Source organism: Acanthopagrus latus, chromosome 6 (assembly GCF_904848185.1).
Source record: "Acanthopagrus latus isolate v.2019 chromosome 6, fAcaLat1.1, whole genome shotgun sequence".
Lineage (NCBI taxonomy): Eukaryota > Metazoa > Chordata > Actinopteri > Spariformes > Sparidae > Acanthopagrus > Acanthopagrus latus.
In genome coordinates this window covers 23,506,000-23,530,539 of record NC_051044.1, presented here as the reverse complement: position 1 = coordinate 23,530,539, position 24,540 = coordinate 23,506,000, and the positions used below count along the sequence as shown (strand labels likewise).

At 39.5% G+C, this 24,540-nt stretch overlaps 1 protein-coding gene across 2 annotated transcripts in view; it reads right to left on the bottom strand.

Annotated features, from left to right (window-relative positions):
• Positions 1 to 24,540, bottom strand: part of slc2a9l2 (solute carrier family 2 member 9, like 2) — a 102,042-nt gene that overhangs the window by 3,194 nt on the left and 74,308 nt on the right. For both annotated transcript variants that reach the window (XM_037100574.1, XM_037100573.1), the window contains exon 12: positions 14,809 to 14,936. In XM_037100574.1, the coding sequence (XP_036956469.1) occupies positions 14,809 to 14,936 (128 nt within the window). The remainder of the gene's footprint in view (positions 1 to 14,808; positions 14,937 to 24,540) is intronic.

The following is a 24,540-nucleotide window of genomic DNA, read 5'->3' as shown; positions in this document are numbered from 1 at the left end:
ATACTAACTTGGATCTCTAAAACATCAGCTTTTCATTAATTATTTAGTTTAACAACAAGGAGACAGTGGTGAAATGTAAATAAGCACATAGTCTTTTTGTTTTCATGCCTTTTCACCAAATTTCTCAAGAAAATGTTGCACTTTTACTCCCCTACATTAATTTGACAACTTAGTGACTTTCTAAACTTTTAAGCTTATAAAATTGATGTATTTTTCTGTAGATTGAACTTCCCAACACCATACAGCAGAAATGATTCGCCGCTCAATTGGTTCAAAATGAATAGTTTTTATTTTCAGATATGGATTTGCTGAACTTATTTTAATAAACAATCCTTAAGCTCCAGTGATTGTGACGGCATTTCTCACAGGGAAATTAATACGTAGATTGATATATGATAAAAAATGCAGTCCTATAAAAAATAAAGTTAGCTGCAACAGCAAATTCCTTCTTTTACATTAAAACTTGAGCCACAATGAATGTATGACATGATATATAATAGTGAAGTCACTGGGGACATTTTTCCCCTATGCTCACTAACATACATAGTAAATTTTTTATTGCAGGCATTTTTCCCTGTAATAGACTGTTTTTATAGTGTGCTGTAAGTACTTAATTAAATCATATCTTGTGGTCGATTTGTCAATCGAAGTAATCCCCTTTTCCATCAGAAAGGAGAACCCCTCTAAAGGCTCACAGCCGCTGGATTCACAGAAAGTCATCTATTTCGTGGAAACAGTCAAAGCTAAAGCAATACCACAGGCTCATTCTAGTAATGTGATTTTCACTAGTCCTACGTGAGGGTCATTTAGATGACATTGTGATGACATCTTGTCCAACATTTGCTGTGTCATTTGAACTTGACAGTTCAATGTTCACAACAATCCTGTTTCAATTATTTCCAGCCCATTTCCCGCTAATGCAGATTTCTGCCCTCAGAATGAAACCAAGGGCCATGTGAAAGGTGGGAAATGGCGGGGCTAAATCAGAGATCTGTGTGGAAATCTTGAATAAGGCCACAGACCCTGTGTCAGCTAAAAAACAGCTGATGGTGCTTGATATTCAGCACAAGGCTATGATATCAAAATTCCCTTCAACAGGTCAGCCGCTGCGCTGCTTTTTAAATACTTCAAGGTTACTGTGGCAATAAATGATGTTGTACTGTGGGTGTGAGTACTGCAAGAATGCTCTAAGATCATCTCATTGAATTAAACTGAGGTTAAATTCATCCTTTTATGTGACCCATGAGTTTTCATTTCACATGTGTGTCCTTTATTTGCTCTAGATTAGTAAAAACTGACTGAAGTGTTTAATATCAAGCAAAGGGAAAATGCTCTTTTAAATGGAGACTGTGGGATTTCCTTGCAGCCCCAGGGCTTAATAATGCTCAGCACTGTGAGCAGAGATTCAGAGATAAAAACATTACTCAAAGTACCAAAGTAGGAGGCGATAAGTCACTTAATCAGCTTGTTTTCAATTTGAATTATTGATGCCAGAAGCCTGGAGCCGTGACCAGGGGCGCAGGCTGAGGGGTGGTCAGGGGTGACACTGGTGACAGAGGGTGATAGGTGGCTTGCTCGTTAGTATAACAACCTCTGTGCTGGAAAATTTATTTGGAAAGTCAATCAACTGACCACAAATATCTCCAAAAAGATGCAAACAAAGTAATGCACAACCACTATGTATGTCACAAAACATCTGCAAAGACACAAAACGCTCTCTGTGGTGTGTTGTGTCTGGCGCCTCCTATAAGTGTGCGCCCAGGGGCCAGTTCTCGCAATCTGGCCGGCCACTCTTAAACTTAAAAAAGACACAGAGCAATTTGACATTGGAAAATTCTCTGAGGCCAATCCAAGCATTCAATCCCAACTCTGATCAACACACACACACACACACAAGTGAAGGTGGGCCGAGACAATGCAGTGCAAATGAATAATCCATACACGTAATGATTTGCATATCTTTCAGCACACAATGCCAGTACAGCTACAATTCCCTGTTATTGACATGGTATAAAATATGTTTCGATGTTGTGTCAAAGTGTGTGCCTCAATCAAATAATGCCCTCCTTTTATAATTGTGTGTCCTGGAATGCCACCCAGAGGTGCAGGCTGTGGCACATATACCACAGTTCAACACAACATCGGCGATAAACTGACATGTATTTACATTTTCTCTTGTTTTATGACGTCTGATGCTTTATTTTCTTGCTTTATGTGAATATTAATTAATAGATACTTTGTTGTAATTTTAACATAACTAAATTGAAAAATGAAGAACTTTTACTTATTAATTTTAAATTCACAGACCACAAGGGGCCATGTTCCACACTTTGGGAATCACTGCAGTATTTTCATTTACAAATAGCAGCCGTTTAGTGTTACATTATTTTATAATTGTTGGTCATTTATTTGGCACTCACTAAGTACACAAAGTTGCATAATGTAACTATTAATAAAATGCATGATTGCCAAGAATCAGGGCTTTAAAGGCAACCTATTATGCACATTTTTCAGGTTCACAGGCGGGACTACTGACGAGGCATTTCAGTGTTTTCTGTGGGAGAGAGGAGCTCCTCTTCTGCGGAATTGGACCTTTTCAACTCTCAAGATCTTTTGCGTGTACGATAACCTGTACAACACACTGAAGGAAAAAACATAAACCGTAATAGGTGCTCTTATCAACCTCCAAAATGTTCTAAACCCGCCCCTGCAGAAGCCTAACTGACATGTCAACTGTGGCTGTCGTAGAGGTAACAGGATGTGACGGTGCAGCGGTGTGTCGCCTGAATGGAGGTCAGGGCTGGTTTCAGGTGCCAGTCAGTAACCAGTGAGTCACCGCTGCGATCTGTTATGCCCAGTGTCTGCCTTGGCGTAAGTGGGTCCAACAAAACCACCACAGCAATATTTGTGACACTGGCTAAAAATAACTCTCCTGTTGCTCTCTGCCTCTAAAATTCCTTCCTCGCCCTGGTCAGCCTTATCTCCCGCACTCTTTTCTTTGCCTCGCTGAATCCATTTGCACACGTCTCCTGTGGCATCACTACCTTTTGCTGTATGATTCTATTATCTGTCCGATTACATATTCAGCTCCACTTCTATGTGCCCTTTGGCTGACTGACATCTATTGCTACCGATCTTATTGTACATCCATCAAAATGAAGGAGCCTTCTATTTTATCGCCACGATACATCTGTCTCCCTATCTGGGCAGACATGCTCATATGGTTATTATCATATATACAGTGCAGGCTTACTAAATCCAATCAGGCATTAGGGAAAGAGGTGACAATGCCGAGGAGTATAATTAATGTCCCGTGGATCTGCTGACACTCTCCAGATGAGGTTCCACATACCAATTTAGATGTGGCACCTTCCTGACAATGCAGTGAGACCCCTCTGATCATTAAAACTAATGAACACTGAAACAATAGCTTATAGGATGCCACGCACCAGTGTCCTCGGTGATGCTGAAACTGCTCCAACTTCACCACGTTTCTGTAAATTACAGTTTTTCTAGATATTGCCCACAGTATCTTAATAGAGGGGGTTTACATTACAACACCACAGAATGTAATGTAATTACAATTAAATCAATTTTCTACCTCATGAAACCTTTGCACATCCATTATTAAATCTGTCAAAAGCTCTACTGTTAACATGGTCTTCTGGTCTTTGTATCCCCTATTTTTGGTAGCTGTCCACTTTTATAGCCTCTGCAGTCGGCAGTCGGCATGTGTGTCACGTACTCGTGGCAGAACATCAGATACAAACGGTCCGGGAGATGCTCATCAAAGCATTGTTCTCCCGCACCACTAGTGGTCAAATAATCTATAGGGTACCTTTTATTGTTTGTATATAGATAGTAAGGCTTTAGACACACACACATGTCTAATCCTCCTGTGAAAATTGGGGAGGTAAGCAATCACATGGAGGAAACCAGTAATCACTGTGAGTGAAAGCACCAATACGTTTTCCCTTCAGGGATCTGATCTGGTCTCTTGTTAGGTTTGTGTGCTCAGTTTGTGTTTCATCCTAAAATCAGTAAGTCCAGCATGACAAAAGAAAAATCGACTGATCCGATAAGAATAACAACTTCCTTCTCTGAGATACCACTAACTGAGTGTTTGATGTGCCCTTTTCAGCTATGTTAGTTCTTAGGTCACCCTTTGCCTCCCACACATGACACACTGGTGCAGCTGACTGAAAGGACAAAATTAGGTTTATCTGCAGGGGCTGCAGAGAAAACAGGCAGAGAACATTTGACAGAAGGTCAACCCAACGTTGCTACAATGTCCAGCATGCCGCAAGCAGACTTTCACTCTAATCTCAAACTTCTGCCCTGACTTTATCTCACTCTTTCTGTTTCTCAAACACAGCCTTCAAGTTACAGTGAGACAGACCTTGCTTGTGCATGGATGCATGTGTGTTTCAGTAAATGAAAAATTAAACTTCCTTGTAGCTGCTTTAAAGAATTGAAAGTAAGTAAGTACTCATCTAATTAAAAAGCAAGGAATCTCTGTCAGTCAAACTGTCCTACTGTTGTATGTATATCTCGAGAACCGTTCTTCGGATCTACTTCACACTTGGCAGATGCGTTGCTGAGGACCCATGGAAGTGCAGCGTCGAATGAGGTGCAATATGAACATGCAACACACTCTGCAGATTGATGCTGGGCTCATACTACAGATCTTTTAAAATCCTAACAATTTTTTTAAATTTGAGTCGTGTCACATTCATACTGGAAGGAGAAACTCTACATATTTTCTTCTCTCTAATCTTCAACATGCACACACAGCAGTCATTTTTAAAATGACGGCACATCACAGACTACAAATGAGCTTATCGTGATAGAGTAAGTGGCCCACCACCTTACGTGTTCCCTCTCATGTGACTTGTGAGACTCAGATATAAACAAAATGGAGATAAGCACGCTGCAGTGAGAAATAAACAAAACCAGAGTCTGGTCAACACAGGTTATCTATTCTTCAGCAAGGAAGAGGTGAGATTTTACCTTTATGTCAACAGTAGTGTACTAGCTAATGTTAGCCTCAGGGGTAAGAATGTTTACCTGTGCTTGGAAACATCATCAGCTTTAACCCTTCACACTACCAGATAATCTATGCTAAAAAGCAGGTTTTGAATGGCATTAAACTAATAATAGAAAAAAAAGGTTGAGCTGATTTTAACTAATGAATATACTGTTTTGCAATGCACCATAGTCTATAAGATCAGTATATGAAGATACATGGTTGCATAAAATTAAGCACCTCATATTTGAACTTAAGTACCTTCTAGCAGTGGTACCTTGTCTTAAACCATATCTGTACATCATAAAAGTGTATTAAAAGTGTATATATATATATATATATATATATATATATATATATATATATATATATATATATATATATATATATATATATATATATATTTAATGACATGAGCTGTAATATTAAAACTGTGTGCACTTGTGCATGAACAGAAATGAGGCACGCTGTTCACTCAGTCATGCTGTAATGGAGCTAGGTGTACTGTAATACACAGTAATTATATTGTGTAGTTCCATCACATTAGGCTTATTGATGGATACCGCACAATGATATGTTAATGAATTTCAGAGTCCTGTTGTTCAGAACTAAACAAGGTTATGCCTGAAACATCCTGTGCTCATGTCGTTTGTGCTCATCCTCAGCAGAGTGCCACTGTAACTGAATGCTGCTCGCAAACATCCTGATGAACGCCTCGGGCTGAATGCCTGCATCCAACTGCAACGACTAGAGGTCGAACTCCTGAGTTACACGGTCATGATGCCCACTCAGGCACACAGTTTCTAGTCACAGGGGAGGGTCTGAAAAAATTCAGTACAATACGTTTAAGATGCAAATGAGAAATGCAAAAAGGCTAACATCCTCTGGACAAAATATAAGTTAAGGGACAGAGATTATGAACCAACACATACTGGGCTTCCTGTAACAGCACAGTCTGACTATAATTTTGTCTTGTTAACATGTGATTAAGCCGGTGAGTGCAAAACTCTCTCTCTCTCACACACACACACACACACACACACACACACACACACACACACACACAATCTATAGAATTATAGATTCTATATTGCCTCAGTACTGAGCATGCAGCACATAAATGCAATTACTCAAAGTGTAATCATTAATTTATTAATAATCATTCTACGGTGCATGTGGAGATTAACTCTCCTGCCTCTTTGAGCCGAGGAATTAAATGCTTTCCTGCATTCACTTTATTTCAGCCAACAACATGTGGGGAGTAGTACCGGGACAATTTCTCGAGCGCGTTCCCCAGATTGGAATTCTAATAAGGTATGTACTGTAATAAGGCATCCTTCCAAAGGATGTAAATTCTGTGTACCGTGTGTGTTTGTTCAGTCATAAATCAATAATGAAATAACATTTCCTGTTCACTCTAGATTGTTTTGTTGTAGTATGCAAAACATCTGTTTTATGGACTCTGTAATAACCGCACAGCAAATGAGCTAAAACAGTCGAATCTCTCTGAAAGATGATATTAACCTAAGTTATTTCTAAAACCTGTTAATTATTGTTTGCAAAAGCAAAAAGCAAGCCCCTGGTGTTAATCTTCAAATGAAGACCAAACTGTAAAAGTGAAGGAGTGCTTGAATAAGTCGAGAAAACTGGGGGTTTAAGAGGGCATGAACCTCAACGCACATATCTATATTTTTTCAGCTCATGAAAATTGAAATGTCAAATGCCATTAGGATCTAATGAGGGACGAGTGGGACATTATGACCATGGGCAAAACTCTGCCTCTATAAAAAGCTGAGCGACTATGTCCTTTGCACAGAGGGCAATTATAATAGACAGCAGGACTTCACTTCTTTTCTTCTACTGGATATGTGCAACTCTACTGTCAGGTAGACAGGTAACAATTACAATCTAAATGCTAACATTTAATATCTCACCAAGACAGTTAGACATTTTCCAGTCATTGTGTTTAGTTAAAGGTGCCCAATGTAGTTTTGGAGTAGAAATTCAAACTCTAATATTATGTTATTTTATTATATTCAATATTTACAATATTAATGAGATAATAATAATACAATCTCAGAAATATAAATGCTCTCAGTAACTGAATAAACGAGCTGTTCTCAGAGGAAAATACGGTCGCCGGGAGAACAGCTCAGACATTTAGATAGGAAAACTGCTTTCTGCTTACGGCTACTTAATAAAGTATTAACATATGAGTGGAATCAGTCTTGAAACAAACTCCTGGAGGAAAAAAAAAAAGATTAAGCCTATGTCCCAAAATGTTGAACAACTCCTTTCTAGTGGCTATAATCAATGTATCTATATACATGTGTGTTTTATATTAGTGTCTTTCAGCCTATTGTTTTGGGTTTACAGACCACAGCAGCACTGCAGCGAAAATGCCAGATATTCCCATCTGCGACGAGGAGAGTGGAGTGAATGTTAGAGTTAGATCAGCAGAGTGTAAATGGGCAAATGTAAACTGTAAACATGTTATCAGTATGTCAGTGTTGTTTTCACAGCCTGTGTCCACCCAAAAATCAGTTACTGCAGGGTACTTTTAGAGAACAAAAACTAAAGCAGCCCCAGTGATCATTAACTTGCATCCAGATAAAGCCAATTACTGCATTATGCAGTAGGTCGAGGATAGAATATAGAGGATAAAACCCTAAAGACAGACCTGCAAACTGGAAAGGAAACAGCTCGCACACTGGTGTGATAGAGAGAAAACAAAGAAAGAAGAAGAGACGGAGAAAGATTAAAACACAGAAGGGCACAATTTACGGTTGCATGAATATGTAAAAAAGGTCAAAGGAACAGTAGATGAAGTTAGGTTGGGGGAAAAGATGTGAGTGTACTGCAAGGGAACAGAGAGGAGAGGGACAAGACACTTCAGACACAGAGGAGACAGAAAAGAGACACAAGGCCTGTGCACAAGGACGCTGGAAGTGAAAAAAGAATGGCCAGACTTCTTTAATGTGACCATTTCAAGCTAAAGTGTCTGACTGATTTCTCCTTGCTGTAACTCAGTACAGCCTGTTTGCTTGTCTATAGTGGCAATCACCTCATAAACAGACACAGCTGATATATGATAAAGGTCAAGTTGAGCATTTAAATGTCACATCTTGTCCATAGAGTGATGACTCATCTGACTGTGTTGTAATCAGCTCTTCTTTACAGGTAAACTATTAATGATCTCTTGGTGATGATGAGAGCAAAGGTCTGATGGGCAGAGATGAAAAGGACCTGTGACAGGCGATTGATGAAATGTTAAAGCACACCGCAGCCTGCTGGATCCAGCTCGGTGCAGTTTAGGAAGAAGAATGGACTCGTTCAGGATGCCCGCCGAGACATTAAAGACCGGCTACAGAACAATCGGAGACAGAAAGGGAGAGACGGTAAATACAGAGCACATGTAGAGGCAATTGTCAAGCTCATTTCGGGGCTAATTTCCACTCACTCTTCTTCACTGCACATCAGATAAATCCCCCAGGCTGTTCATCAGTTAGTTTGCATAAAGTTGCCTCTTCTATCTATCTCAACAGCACTTCCATTTTATTCGCAATAGCTCACTACATAGAGCAATTGTTTTTGTTTCTCTCATGAAATAGCACTTAATGACTCACGTCCTTTAATATGTTTTTACAATAGTGAGAGTACTGCTGAAGTGCATTTGCCATGGAACATGCACCATTCTCTGGAATTAAGATTTTCATCAACAAAAAAGAAACACATGGGTCATTTATTTAGACAAATTAAATTAATTGCAGTATAACTTACAAGCTGAAAAGCTTTAAGGACTTTGGTTAAATCAAATATACACACTACACAGATTGACTGAATTACCTGAATTACCTCTACAACATTTTGTGAGTTTAATTTGTTTATTAATTAGACTTTATAATGCTAAAAGTTTTTTGTTTGTGGAGCATAGCAAACTGGCCGCTCACACACATCCCAGCTAAACTATACAGGACCCAAGCTTTACTGTCGCCACTTGACATACAAAGTGGGACTACAAGACAGGATGGGCTGAGGCTAGCTGGTTAGCATGTTAGCTTTGATAGATGTTGATGACGTTTCTCAAATAATGTCAAAGTCTAATTTCTTCAAAGTTCTTTTAGACAGTGCACCATTAGAGGGGCAATGTGTAGTTTTTGGAGAAGAAATTCTAACTCATAATTTAATATAAATAATGTTAGTGAAATAATACTGCAAACTCAGAAATATGTATTTTTCCATAAGTAATAAACAAGCTGTTCTCAGAGGACAATAAGATCCCCAGAACACTGTTTAAAGCTAGGAGGGTGTCAGGGTCCGCCACATGTAAACAAAGTAAAACAGTAAGAAACTGTGTGTTTTTTTTTTTTTTCTTCAGTTTACTCAGTCATGAAAATGAAGACTTTGTTTATTTAGGTATAAAAAAAAAAAAGTCAATCAATAAAAATCTTTCTCCTCTGATAAAAATTTCAGAGGAGGGTCCCTGTGAGGCTCCCCCTCCCAAATACCCACTCTCCTCTGACTGGTCAGCTCACACATGCCTGACCCAGCACCGCTAACAACAACAGAGCTAAATTGCAGTGTGACATCACAAAGTCATGGAATTAAAATTAGGACTAGTCACGAGGCGTTTAATGAGCAGTGTTTTCTGTGGGACAGGGGAGCTCTTGTTTTCAAGATTTTTTCAATGCACAATAACCTGTATAAAAAACAACAATAGACAAAATAAATCTCTCCTCAGGAACTTCTTGTCATAAATAGCTCCAGCACACTCTTTCGACCTCCACTTTCTCCATCATAAATCCAGACAAGGGGGTTACACTGTGGCACACTGTAGTGAACCACATGGCTCTGAAACCAAGCAGGATTTCAGAACTGACTGCTGTAAATGTACCCTGCTGTCTTTGTGAGTGGAGATGAACAGCTGGTCATGAGTTCAGAGACCTGTCTCAGCTCAGTAACAAGGAAGACATGACTACAAAAATACAGCTTATAGAAAAAAAGGTTGTTTTCTTGAAGAAACCATTCCCTGCAGTATGCAGTAAACAAGGTCCTCTTGTGACGAGCGCAGCTCAGAATATGTTTAGAATGATACACAGTGAAGAGGGAAATACAAATGAGCTGCTTACTATGCACCAGAGTGCTTCTTTAAGTCATTTGAAAAGCAAACAGTGCGACTACTTTTTGCTGGCTCATTTGTGCTGTAAATTCAAAAATTCAAAAACAATTTTTCCTTGATTCTCACACATTTCAACAGATTTGGGGAGGAGAATCCAAAAATAATAAATCAGGTCACGTCACCCTGGTAGCTCGCATTACACACCCTGACAAGCTGGCACACATTTCCTGTCATTGCACACAACTAGAGTCCCACGGGAGCAGGCCTCCCGTCCAGGGAGAATCCTCTAAACCTACAGGCTGTCAGCAGGGTTTGACAGAGATTCTGTACCTGAAGGCCACTGTGGATGATTTTTTTCTTCACAAACAAACCCTAGACACTGCTGTGTGACGCCATTCTCAGCCTGATTCTCCCAGCTCAGCCAGAGGGACAGAGTTTGTATTCAAGGCGCACAGAGGAACTTAATATTCTCACTCAGTGGCTCGCCCTCAGGACCTGGCTGATGTGGGGCTAAATCAGAATACTGCCAATCGGCCCATCAGCATGATGGAAACCATTCAAAGTATTCACAATGGCTGCATGAAGTGGCACATGTTTATAATTGGTGTAACAGCAGGGACATTATTGTTCAGGTGTGCTGTTTGTTTCCTGTAGGACATGACAAATGAAGGAAAAGCTTCTGTCTGCTGTGCTGTGCCATGTATAAGGACATCACAGACTCTCTCACTCTCTGGTTATGATGTGGGCCTTGTTGCTGGAGACCCTGACTCGACATCCTTTGAGAAAGTGCAAAACAAAGTGTTGTCACTGAGCAAAGCTCTGCTCCTGGCTCCTGGCAAACTTCAGACAGTTTGGCCCAGAGCAGTCTGAGCTGCTTTCTCCCATCTCTACATGTCATTAGAGTTTGTGGTGCTCCACTAATATCCGCACTCTTCTTCAAAGGAACGAGAATAAAATGAGTCTGTCCACTGGGTTTGCTTTACTCTCATTGATCACAGTCTGGCCTTAGGAAGCTCATGTCTTGTCAGCAGTGGTGGACTCTCCCCACCCGGTGCCTCGATGTTTGAAAAAAATGCAGATTTTTTTAGACTGGTAGATTGGTAGAACATGATAAAGTGCCCTCTCCTCACTCTGAATATATAACGACTTTCTGCGTGCTGGTGAATGTTTACTACATTTCACCTCTCACAAAAGAGGCCTCTTCGGTTTTCAAAAAACTGAAACGAGTTCAGTTGCCTATGATAAAACTATGCTGCTACATTTCATGATATCAGTCATCATTGATAGGACTTTGTAGATAGTAGCTATAAGTAACAATGTTATTCCCAGTGACTGAATGTAACTAAGTACATTTACTCAAGCACTGTACTTAAACATCTAAGAAACACTTTGGACAACTCGCCCTTTCTTTGAGGGCTTCCAATTTCTGAGACTTTATACGTACACTCCATTATATTTGGGAGGCAAATGTTGTACTTTTTGTACATGACTTTGTGTACTTTTTACAACACTGGTTCATACCTTGTATAAAATGGACATAAAAAGTAAGTAAAAATATTGTACTTTTTTGTTTTAAAATGCAGTAAATCTCCTCAGGAGAAATGTCTAACAAGGTTCCTATGTGTTATTTTCTACTGTTCCTCCTCCACACAACAGCACACAACCTGAAGAACAGATGCATTCACTGCTGCCTACATATAGCACCAAGACTCAAAAGTTCAAGCAGTAAAGTTAACTTGAGAAACGTTTTAATGCTCGCCTCGTTTCACACTTGGTCGCACACTTAAAAGTAAATATTTGAGGATTTTAGTGGACAACATGAAAAAAAAAATAATTCAAATTATCCATAGAATGTAAAGAAATACCATTTTTGACATCATGATGTCTATATATTGTGTTGCAGAGTAATCCAGTTAGTATGCTAACCAGTTAGCCCCTTTCCATTCTGGTCCAAAATTCCTGTGGTTTCTCGGTGCTCCAAGTTACTAGTCTTGACCACTAGCTGCACAGCAATCCGAGCTCTGGTGTTACTCTGCTAACATGCTGCCTGCTATTTGTTGACATGTGGCCAATTCTTACATATTGCACCTTCAATCACAAGTTGTACTCGTAATCATAATCATGACATAATGAGGGATTACTCAGTTACTACTCAGTATGATGTGTCATTAAGTAAAATAAACCGGAAGTTATTTCAGACGTGACTGCAGTGTCTGAGTGAAAACTTCAGACTTGTAGCAACTGGAATAGTGTCAGCCAGCCATAGGGTTTCTCAAATATTGATTAATAAGACCAAACTCAACTTGAAACTCAACAACATACAACCAATCCATCAAGCGGTTGGAGGAGGTACAGAGCAATATTCTCTGATATCACTAAACCCTGCTCTAAAGTGTACAAACACAATGTACTCTCTCGCCTCAGCGAAGAGGCTGTGAAGTGAAAAACACTTAAGTTTAATGTAAGAATAAGAGTGAAAGTAAGAGTGGGAGACAGAGAAAAGAAACAAGTTCTTCAGCCAAAGAAAGGAGGAGGGGGAGGCACCGGGGGGCAGAAACAAAGCAGGTAAAATGAGAAGAGGCAGTGATGTGGAGCCGCCTGGAGCAGCAGTCGGGCTTTAGAAGTTGAAAGAGGAGCCTGCAACTTCCAGGAAAAACATTCCAGTTTCAGAAACTAATTGGCTCTTCTGTCAGAAACTGTTATTACTTCACTCTTAAAAACACACACACTCGTCCTCTTTAAATGTCCAGTGCATTTTTGTGTTGAACACTTGTTTTATCAGGTCTTTTTGAAAAGATAAAAACATGACCGTGGGCTTAGCAACCATTCACTTCTATATCGTCTGGAAGCTGAAGTCCTCCTCATTTGAACCAAAAGTACTATTATTTCATATCATTTTGTAGGGAAACAACAACTACAGCTGCTCTGAGGCTTTGAGAGTGCTTCAATTCTCCGGCAACACATTGCTTACAAGGCCAAGAAAGGAAAGCAGCTCACCATCTCAAAGGCATTTTTAACAGAGATCACACCTGATACAAACCATGTACGTTTATTGATCTAACTACGAGGGGAGAAAAACAGATTTGAAGTCACTTCAGGTAATTGAAGCATGGGCCATTATGTGGTTATGACAGCTGCATTTAACAAGTAATTGGGCTACTAGAAAAACACATCTTTAAAATGTCAACAAAGGATGTAGTCTTGCACTGACAAAAAGTAGGATACATCACAAGAGGATTTAAAAAGATACTGCCACCCCAGCCTCCTAAATGCCTGCTTCCCTCCACATATGCTTCCACTTAAAAATGATGGGACTTCTGTTAAAAATTCTGTTAAATAACAAAGTAATGTAGGACTCTTATTGTGAAGAATTTATAGGAAATTAAATGTGTTTATAACCGAATTAGCAAAGCTTTGTTAACAGCTATTTGTTAACAGTACAGTGGGGGAGTACTGTGCTCCTATAACTCTGTGTAACACAAGCAGGTCATCAGTTGGTGTTAGACACGCCTTCAAACATGTGGCCATGTTGGAATATAAACGCAAATCACTGAAGCGCTGGGCTGACATGCTGACAAGCTGAGCCAGCTCATGTTTGTAGATAGAAAAGCTCCAAATGCTCCATCTTGCAGTTCTGAGGGGGAAAGAGGAAGAATGGGAAAACTTTGAGCATTAAGCCGAGGCGCTGATGACACTGTTTTATTGCCTTGATTCCTCTGGGCAAGTCTCAGTGTGTAACTTGGTTTTGTTCCATCCTCCATGCGGCTTTGTACTCCACCAGGAGTGTTTCAGGAGTGGCGCCTCATACCTGCCTGTGTTCATAGATTTGTTAGGTCTGTGTTTATGTCATCATTCTTTTTTCATTTTTCATGCATCTAAAATGGTTGAGTAGGCTTTGTGATTGAATGTTTTTTGTTTGTTCGTTTGTTTGTTTAGGTTTGTTTACTGTCGGGGTTGAGGTTAAGAATGGCCGTGATCAGCTCCGACTTTGTGCATACGTACCCTGCTGATCTCTGGGTGACAGTAAGGGAACGGAGACTGAAGTTTTCCTTCATTTCCTTGTCATTTGTTTATTTGTTAAGTCAGGTTTGACCTTAAACGCACCACAGCTATTTGAAAAAAAGCTACCTTGCAAAAGTCAGTAGAGTGACGTGCATTGCCACCAATAGCTCTATATGTCCATTAATTAGGTGAACAAGTATGATTTGGTGGAAACCCACTCAAAGGGAACAAAAGGCGCTGTGCCAGTTCAGTCAGAAACACTGTGATTATTAACTTAAAAAACAACTGTGAGGAGCCTGTAAATTAGCAGGGATCAAGAGCCCAGTAGTTGTGTATAATTAGAATACAAAATACAACCTGACGTGACTGGACTACAGAAACATCACAGGCAGCACAACCACACAACAACATGGTGTGGCAGACAGTCGCTGCAGGGATTAATGAGGAGCTGACAACTTTGATGGACTGTGAAGGTTGAAGTGACAAACACAATTTGGTCCAGCTGACAATCTGCTGATGCCTTACTGTTTGTGCAACACTTTTATTTTAGAAAAGTGTCACTTGTTTTATTTGAAGCATCTCCACTGGCGTACCATGACCCGACTGAGCTCCCAAACCTGACCCAAACCCTGACACAATGCCTGCACGTTTAGTTACTCACCTGAACGAAGGGGAACAGGAGGCCCACAGCAAAGTTGGACAGCCAGTTTACGGTGCCGGCAATCATGAAGGCAGCAGGTCGGTAGGACTGTTCAAACAGCTCCCCGGTCAGGATGAAGGGGATGCCACCTGACAGAGAGGTGACTAACAGTTAGTTACAACAAACCAAATGACAGAAACAGGCAGCTTCACTCTGAGCATCTGTGTTCACAGGCCACATAAAGTGGGGAATGATTCCTCATTGTTTGCTTCTACATCTAGTTTACTTTAGCACAAAAGTTACAGTAAGTGATGGAATTTTTTTTTGTTACTCCTGCCCTAGTGGTGAGTCATTTCTCATGAGCCTGACACTATCGTGTAATGGGTCTGACACTATAATGTTATATTTATGGCATATTCTTTTTACATTTTCAAACATCTGAGCTTTAAATTTTGGAATTGAAATGTTTTAATACAATGCATAAATATATATATATATATATATATATATATATATATATATATATATATATTGACCACTAGCTGCACAGCAATCCGAGCTCTGGTGTTACTCTGCTAACATGCTGCCTGCTATTTGTTGACATGTGGCCAATTCTTACATATTGCACCTTCAATCACAAGTTGTACTCATAATCATAATCATGACATAATGAGGGATTACTCAGTTACTACTCAGTATGATGTGTCATTAAGATTCTAACAGCCGTAAAATAAACCGGAAGTTATTTCAGAATTGAAATGTTTTAATACAATGCATATATATATATATATATATATATATATATATATATATATATATATATATATATATATATATATATATATATACATATATATACATATATATACATATATATATATATATATAATAATAATCAAAGGGCAACAATAGGGTTGTATAAAGGGCCACATTCAGCCCAGGGGCTGGCAGTTGAACGAGTTTACCATATACGTTTCCACAGCACATAATCCCTTATCAGAAAAAGATATTACCATTTCATAGCCACTTTGAGGATAAAATCAGCTGTGATCTATTTCACTGAACTGAAATCTTGGAAGTGAGTTTGACCTGTTATAGGAAAATAAACGGTTTTAAATCCCTCTTCAATTGAAATACCCCATATATATATATATATATATATATATATATATATATATATATATATATATATATATATATATATATATATATATATATATATATTCATATTGCATTGTATGCCATAGGTCTTGTGTCTACTAGAACAATGACCTTATTCAATGATGTTGCTGTGTTGAAATGAGAGTTGACATCTTCACAATCCCAGTCTTAAACTGTTTAGCATAGCGGCTCTCCCTGCTGAAAGTCAGAAGGTCCTCAGGCTTATCCTCGAGTACAATGTGCAACCAACATTTCCAAACCTCCAAGAGCAGATGTTGACATTTGGATGCTTTTGTGGGTGATGACGTCAAACTAGGAGGCTGAAATCGAAAAACTTGGCCCACTGAGCTCAAATGTAAAAGAGAGTAATTCATCCTGACAGATTATTGCAAACTCAGTAGAGCACTTGAGTTCAAACCACTATAGTCTCAATTTCTTAAGGTTTGGGGAAAGTGCTGTTGCAGAATGACTCTCATTTAGCTGTCTAATGACCGCCACTCCTAGAGTATAATTTGGATGATTATTATTATTCTTTTTGGCCTTTATTGCCAATTCAGCTGAAGAGATGACAAGAAATAGGATGAGAGAGAGCCCCAGGCCGGGACTCGAACCCAGGGCAGCTGCAGCAAGGACAAAGCCTCTGTATGTTGGACGCCCACCCTACCAACTAAGTTCTTTGGGAGGTTGGATGAGTGAAACAGACACAGGACTTTCACCCAGGAGACCAGATGTTTCAATGTGAGTACATATGTCACTGTAACAGTCATGTTAAAACTAAATGTAGCTATTTGAAATCCAACCATGATCTTTACCCTGAACTTGAATCAAGAAGTTTTGTTGCCTAAACTTGATAACCTGACCTGGGAACAGAGTCACAAGCATATTTAATGGACAAACTGACTAAGTGATCAGGCCATATTTACCCGATCTATATTGACCCTCTTGTGCAGATATTGAATATGATATTTGTTTCGGGTGGAAACTTTCTTTTCTTTTTAGTCTGAATGAAATTACGCAATCAAGCAAAAAGGAAGAAAAAAATTAAACAGAAAAGACAACTAAGCTTACAAACACTAACAGTAAAACACTACGCAGAACTTTTTAGATTTGGGTTAGAGGTTAGGGGTTTGCTCGGAAATCTGTTTTCAACAATCAATCAATCAATCAAAGCTTTTTTGTCATTTTGCTGTACCAACAAAGTAGTACAACAATAACAATATCAATAACAGAAGACACAATACGTAACACACAATATATAAATATAATAATTTAAAACTAAAACTATGACTCTAAGGACTCATGAAGTGCATGAGTGCACATGCTCCAGATCAGCAATTCATCAATCTAACAGCTTGTGGAAGGAATCTGTTAATAAGTCTGTTAGTTCGGTCCTTTTTGACTCCGGAACTGTTTTCCTGATGGCAGCAGTTCAAAGAATGTGTGGCGAGGGTGGGAGGCGTCCCTGATGGTGTTCAGTGCCCTGCTCCTGCAGCCGCTGTGGAAGAGTCCTTGGACAGAGGGGAGGGAAACTCAGATGAACCTCTCAGCTCCTCTAACTATTCTCTGCAGGGCTTCTTTGTCTGACATACTGCAGCTGGAGTACCATGTCGAGATACCACACATCAGAGCGCTCTCCACCACATCACTGTAGAAAGTCCCGAGGATGCTGATGGGGAGAGAGGCTTGACTCAGCTTCCTCAGGAAGTACAGTCTCTGCTGGGCCCATTTCATGATCCCTGAGGTGTTTTTATTCCAGCTTACGTCCTGCGAGATCTGCACTCTGAGGAACTTGATGTTTTCCACTCTCTCCACTGATGCTGAGAGGAGCGTGCTCGGGCTGTGACCTCCGGAAGTCGATAATCATCTCCTTCGATTTGTCCGCATTGAGCACCAGACTATTTTCTCTGCACCAGCCCTCGAGGTGCTTACTTCTTTTCTGTACATCGATTCCTCACTTCTATGAATGAGTCCCACCACTGTGGGGTCATCCGCCAACTTGATGATCTGGTTCATTTGGTAACATTGTTATGCAAAGCAAGAGAAATACATTCCTGTAGAAGGGGCAGAGCATCTTGTTAGAGGATTATGGCTAATCTGAATGATTTGTTTTGTAACTGGTCTGACTCTCTCTGCACAAAGGAAAACAGTTATCCACTTGACCTCATCACACAAGACTCATGCAGACCTGATCTGCAAAGCTCTACGCCATTTTAATTATGGATGCAAGTGGGATACCACTGTTGAAAATGTAATGACGGTGACCTTTTCAACCGTATTTCATCAGACTGTAGGCTTTCAGGCATTCTTACATGAGCCCCTGCTGCAGAGACTATGCACGAGTGAGCTGCTTAAGTGGGCCGATCACCTTCTCCAGCAGTGAGTCGTGGGGAAAGATGAAGGAGGAAACACTGATTGTAAAAAATTTGAACGGAGCTCCTGGGTCTGAAAAGTAAGGTCAATGCTAAAATGCCTGCATTATTTTTGAAACCAGCAGAGTCACCGCCCACTGGTTTCAAATAGAAGTCCAATTGCGTGTAAGCTTCTGAGAAAATGACCCTACTTCTCACTTAATTTATTACGTTTGTAAACTGTTTTCTTAAGAGTTTTCAGCATGAAGTTCATTTAGTAAATAATGCTCTAATTTATAACGAAATAGATGATATAGCAGAGTATGCTTTAGTACGAGGCTACCTAGTAGTTGACAAGTCACTACCATGGAGTTTTATCAGAGTCAGTCCAATCCAATCGGTATCACACCCATCTCCACCTTTTCGTCAAATACGGTCAGTTCTTGCTAAAAAAGAAAAAAAAAGCTTGCAATGGCCATAATGCCTATCTCAAGGCTTTAAAAGTCTACAAACCGATGCCTGATGTCAAAGCTGCTTCTTCTTGTGGAAGCTATGTGTACAGTATATTGTGCAACCAAACATCATGAGGTGTGGAAGAGTTTTTGCTCAAATATGTGACTGATAACATTTTGTATTTCAAAGTTTGACTTCACACATGAACGGTGACAATAACAAAACACCAATACTGCACAAACATCCAGATAAAGTGATGGAAGAGGGACACAAATAAAAGTAATTATTTGCAGCCTCCTGATAATATTATAAGTTATGTCTTATCTGGACTTTGGTTATCTGGCCCTTTTTGAATAAGCTGCAGCCTTACAGAATACTGGTATGGGGGTAAAGATAGTGTTCAGCATAGGGCAAGGCATGCTGGTTGACAAAATGGTTTTTGTAAGCTATTTCAGGAAGCCAGGAAGCTGGCTAGCCATATAGCCACATATTTCACAGTTTTTCTCCCAGTGGTGCATGCTGACGGGAGATATATCGACCAGGCTGAGCCTGTTTGTGTACTTGAACCTCATTGTTAATGGCGTAAATGACTAAGTACATTAGTTCCGTAAACGTGGCTGTAGGCTAACCTGAAAATGCACAAAAGGATAAATTGAGGCAACAGGATACACAGAGCACACTTATAAATCTGTGGATGTTGCATTTTATCCTCACAATAGGTTATTTGTTGTGGCATAATTGCCTCTTCGAAGACAGTCAAAGAGCTACAAACCACAGGAGCATTTCCATTAAGAGCTAAATAAAGGCCCAGCTCACATTACCTTTTAGCAGCCTCTTAAACTTGACAGCTTGTCATAATAAACCATCTCCTTATTTGGATAAAATGTTTTTTTTTGTTTTTTTTTTAAAATGCAGACAGCTGTTTGCTGCTGACTGTGTGAATGTGTTCATGTGTGCAGAGAGTGGAGCGCTGCAATCATGCGCGTATTAAAGACAAATCTACCCACCAAAGCGTTCACATAAAATTACAATTAAATCAATACACACTATGAAATATGAAGGTGAAATGTTTTTTTGCTTGTTTTAATATTTTTAGGTTATTACTTAAAAGCTCTTCCACATTAAAAAGAACAGGAAGAATATTTTGGTTTTTCAGTTCTTCTGTTCAGCAAACCTGAAAACATTTAATTTCAGTCATCATTTACAGAGAAGTAGGACGGCCCTGCTGCCCCGCTCTCCCTCCTGCTGTCCATGATCACAGTGATTGTATTTCAGCTGAACTAACAATTCAGTCATTCTTTTTTGACACATTGACAACTTGTCAAGCATACAATTGTTATTCAGTCAAGGTTTGTAAATTCAACCTGTTAACCGAGGGGTAAATACAGTTCTTCTGCTGCGCTTTAGCAATCATAGAAAGTACTATTTCCCGCTTGTCTAACTGAATGCATTTGCATCTGGCTTCAATGAGAAGTTGGATAAGGAATCACTGAGAAAAAGAAAATGTAAACACTGAAAATCATTTGAAAGTTTAAATTCAATTGCTGCCTTAAATTGTTGAGTTAGCTTAATCTAGACCGAGTAGTTTGTTTAAAGTTTTCTTTTTCTTGTGAAGCACAATTTAAAGTTTCCTGAACTTGAGCATACATGTTCAACAAACTTAAAACTTTATGTTGAATCTACAACTATTGAAAATGACAATCATTATAATTAAATCTGGTATCTTCTAACATCTGTTGATTTCTATAGGAGTCAGTTAATCACATTTTCAACATAAAGATGTTACATGAAGCAACCAGTAACAATTTGATCAGAAAGACTTCAGTGCGATGGGATGAAGACTAAATTCAATACTAACCTCTGTCATGGTTAGAATTTTTTTTCATTACAGTAAACAAAAACAGCAACCATGTTTTCAACCATGACCCATCTTGACACACAGGCATTTTCTTTGAACTAGAAGATAGAAGGATCCGTGGAGATTTTCGCCTCTCAAACAATGCATCCTGGGAAGTCTGTCAATGAAGTCTGATCATGTTTCTTTAGAAACATATCTATATGGGTTGATTGAACGCCATACTCCAAGTTAAAAGAACTCATGCTGATCAGTCTGGAAGTGGTCTGAAAATAAAAACTATACATTTTAAGCTTTAATCAACTTGAAACAAATACAACTTGCATATTAATGTTAAAATAATTAGAAAACATATGCTGATTCCACTTAATTCCGAAATTACTTTTTACAATAAAGAGTCACTTTGGCTGGTGCGGCTCCGAAGGAAGGAGACCTTTTTTTCCCCCCCAACTTTGATGCTTGGTTTTGCTGGTTTCTATGGTCTTACCACCCCCAGCTTTAAAAAGAAGACTTATTTGTTAATTCTATCACTTTTAGCATTTGCTTTCAGTAGCAGAGAGAGGCCAGGTTATGTCACTTTTCAACTTTCTGGGCAGATATGTCTTTTTTGGAATGTGGTCGGTCTGTCAAAATTACATTTACACAGGGTTAAGATCAGACCAGACCACTGTCAGATGTGCTCAACCCAATCTGATCACGTATAGTGTACAATCACACGTGTACATCCACGTTACATTAACATGTGTTTTTCCCTATCCACAGTGGTTCATCTTAACAGTCAGAATATGTATTTTTAATTTTAGCTTAAAGTGAGCGCACTGCAACCTTGGTTCAGGAATCAACCATAATAGACAGCAGCAACAGATAATGTAACAAATCAACTGAAGATCAGAGTCTGAAATGAGCCCAGCATATTTGAATGTCCTTTAAAAGGACTTTGCTTTGTGGCTTCCCTGGAAAAAACACAATGACCACAAGGTACAAATCTTGTCTTCTTGTCCCCAGAATGAATCTGAAGCAAATTAAAAGGCCTGTTACACTTGTCACTGACACAGCACTGCTGTAATGGTAATAAAAACACACACATGTGGCTTCTATGAGATCTTAGTGGGAGCACTCTGTGACTGTAAGTAATCTCTCTAAAAAAAGAAAATGCTGCTTTTATAATATAAATGCGATATATTTCTAATAATGAGAGTTTGACCAGGAAACATTAGCAAGGGACTTCATCTGGACGCAGCCACAACAACACTGATCTCTCTTTCGGACAGGAAAGGACAAATCTACTTCACACATGATGTGTGTGTATGTGTATGTGTGTGTGTGTGTGTGTGTGTGTGTGTGTGTGTGCATGTGTGTGTGTGTGTGGTATGTCAGTGTAGATCTGCTCTGAGATAATCCGCTCAGTGCAAAATAGTGTTTTCCAGGGACTTGTGCACCTAATGATATGTGAAGCCTGTGTGTGTGTGAGAGAGAGGAGAGAGGGAGACACAGAGATAAAGTCATGCCACTGCTCGCTCAGAGAAATCTATGTCGGCTGCATTCTGTCATATTCCCAGCAATTATGATCCACAACAGTTTGTGTGTATTCGCAGCCTTTTAACTTTAACGAAGCTGAGGAGGCTAATTAGCTGAACTTTGTTACCACAGCATGCTCCACGTCAAGCCAAATGTATTTTCGTAGACTTTTTGTCGCAGTTCCAGTGTCATGAGCTCAGAGACCGCGCACTAATTAGGCCATGTATGTTATCTGGCCAGCATACCTTTGTGGAGGGAGACAGCGTGTGTTGAATCATGTGGGATCAAATAATGGAGGTCTCCCTTCCGGCCAAAGAGCACAGCAGCCCACCAATTTAATGAAATTCATCCATCATTCATATTAAATGTTCATGTTGCCTAACTTTAACCGAGCACTGCCAAAACGTATCCACACTGTGACTGAAAGACAATGGTCAAGCACATGTGTCGCAGTAAGGCTGTGGACATGCCGATATGTAAACAGTGATACACATAATTCTGACAACGACAATGTTTTGGAGACATGCAGACATTCATCCTATTCACTTGTTTGAATATACAGATGTGTTGCATAAGCAGACCATTCATTTCTGCCAGGAATGGACAAACTGACAACTTTACTAATGATTTTAGATCTGTACTGGCGGTGTCGCGTTTAATAGCCCAGTTAGAGAAGACGTAAATCACACCACCGACCACATAAAGCTGCTCAAACAGAAATTAACAGCCGCGCTCTCTTCGCTTTGGGTTTGTGACAAGAGTTTGCGCACTGCCTTCTGTTTCAGCTTGACCTCCTGAGACATCGCATTTTCCGGAGGTCGGCCACACTCAACCAGTGCCAGAGCCTTGATCTGCTGTGCCTCGGGCACAGAGCCACAGATGACAGAACAGCGGCGAGAAGGCATCACCGGAGGTCACAGTTTTTTCTCTCACAATCGGTTCTGACAGGGGTCTTAACCAGCTCGTCTGTATAGTTTCTCTGCACACCAGTAATCCTACTTCATAGCTGAGAGAAGGTTAGAATTAAAAACCACATATTTTAATACCCCACAGAGAGGTCATCAATACAGAAATATTAGTAATTTAATTTGCATTAACTGTTTTTCTCACAGCTATGAAGGATTCATATACCACTCCCTCGGTCTAAAAGGATTTTCCAGTGACACTACCTCTGCCCTTGTAGTGACGCATGTTATTTGCGCTACTGCTCACAGATGGATGCTTGTGATATTATCCAACAGCAGCACACACACTATAAATAAGGACCAATTATATAATGGGATAACATTGTCACACTAGCAGAATACTGCCCTCCCACACAAACACATGAAACATCCATGTCAATGACAAACACTTCATGCATGAAACATGTGGAGTGTAATGCAGTCAGGAGGGAATAAATCTGCAGAGATACTCCAAAATGTATTGAAGTTTTCTGCAAACAAACTTTGAGTTAGACTGACAAATAAGACACATTTTAATTTTAGACACATTGTCTGAAGTATTAGCAACAGGTTCTTAGCTCAAAATAAAATCTGTGACAGCTAGGAACCAAAGAGAGAAGAAAAAAACACATCAGAAAGGAATCATCATTTCAACAAATGCACAGTACAAATAAAGATAAACTGCAGGTGCAATAATGAGCGATGAGTCATATCTATTAATTCAGAGAGATGCTATTCAAAGGCAGTTGTCAAGTAGAAAAATATGCTGACAAGGAGCATTTATGGCCCAGGTGCAGGGATCAACCCCCTGCAGGGATAAAACTATGTGACAGGACCTGAACTGATGGCAGTTTGTTAGCAAACTGCTAGGATGTTGCTACTCTCGTCACACCTCACAGCAGATAAATAATGTCATTAGGGCAAATCAGCCTCTATTGAAGCAGCACTCTGTATAAACACCATGCCTCATCCTCAGACAAATGTTTATATACACAGTAAGTAAGGTGTAAAGATGACATCATTTCCTAGAAATATTCATACCTATCTAAGAAATCCATTTGTGAAAATAATGAAGTTGATGAGTGTTGTAGCGAGCTGCCATGGAAACACCCTTACCAGTGTGCTGCAGATTTGTCAGCTACTAGGGTGAACAGGACTCTATTTTAATAGACTAAAATATCTAATCAATCAGATGAAATGGCTGTGAATTTTTGAACAGACATTCTTGGTCCTCAGGGGATGTTTTATTAACCTTAACACTGACCCCTTGACTTGTCCTCTAGCGCCACCAGCAGTTTGACCGCCATCACTACTTCATTTTTTTTGAAAATTCTTTCAACCCCCCCTAAATTACTACGATTATTACCCAAAATGTGTTGCAAATCACCCCAAAATGATAATGTTCTAAAAAAAAAAAAAAATGTTTTCTAAAAAAATATATAGTTAATAAACAGCTGATAATTTCTTTTCTGCT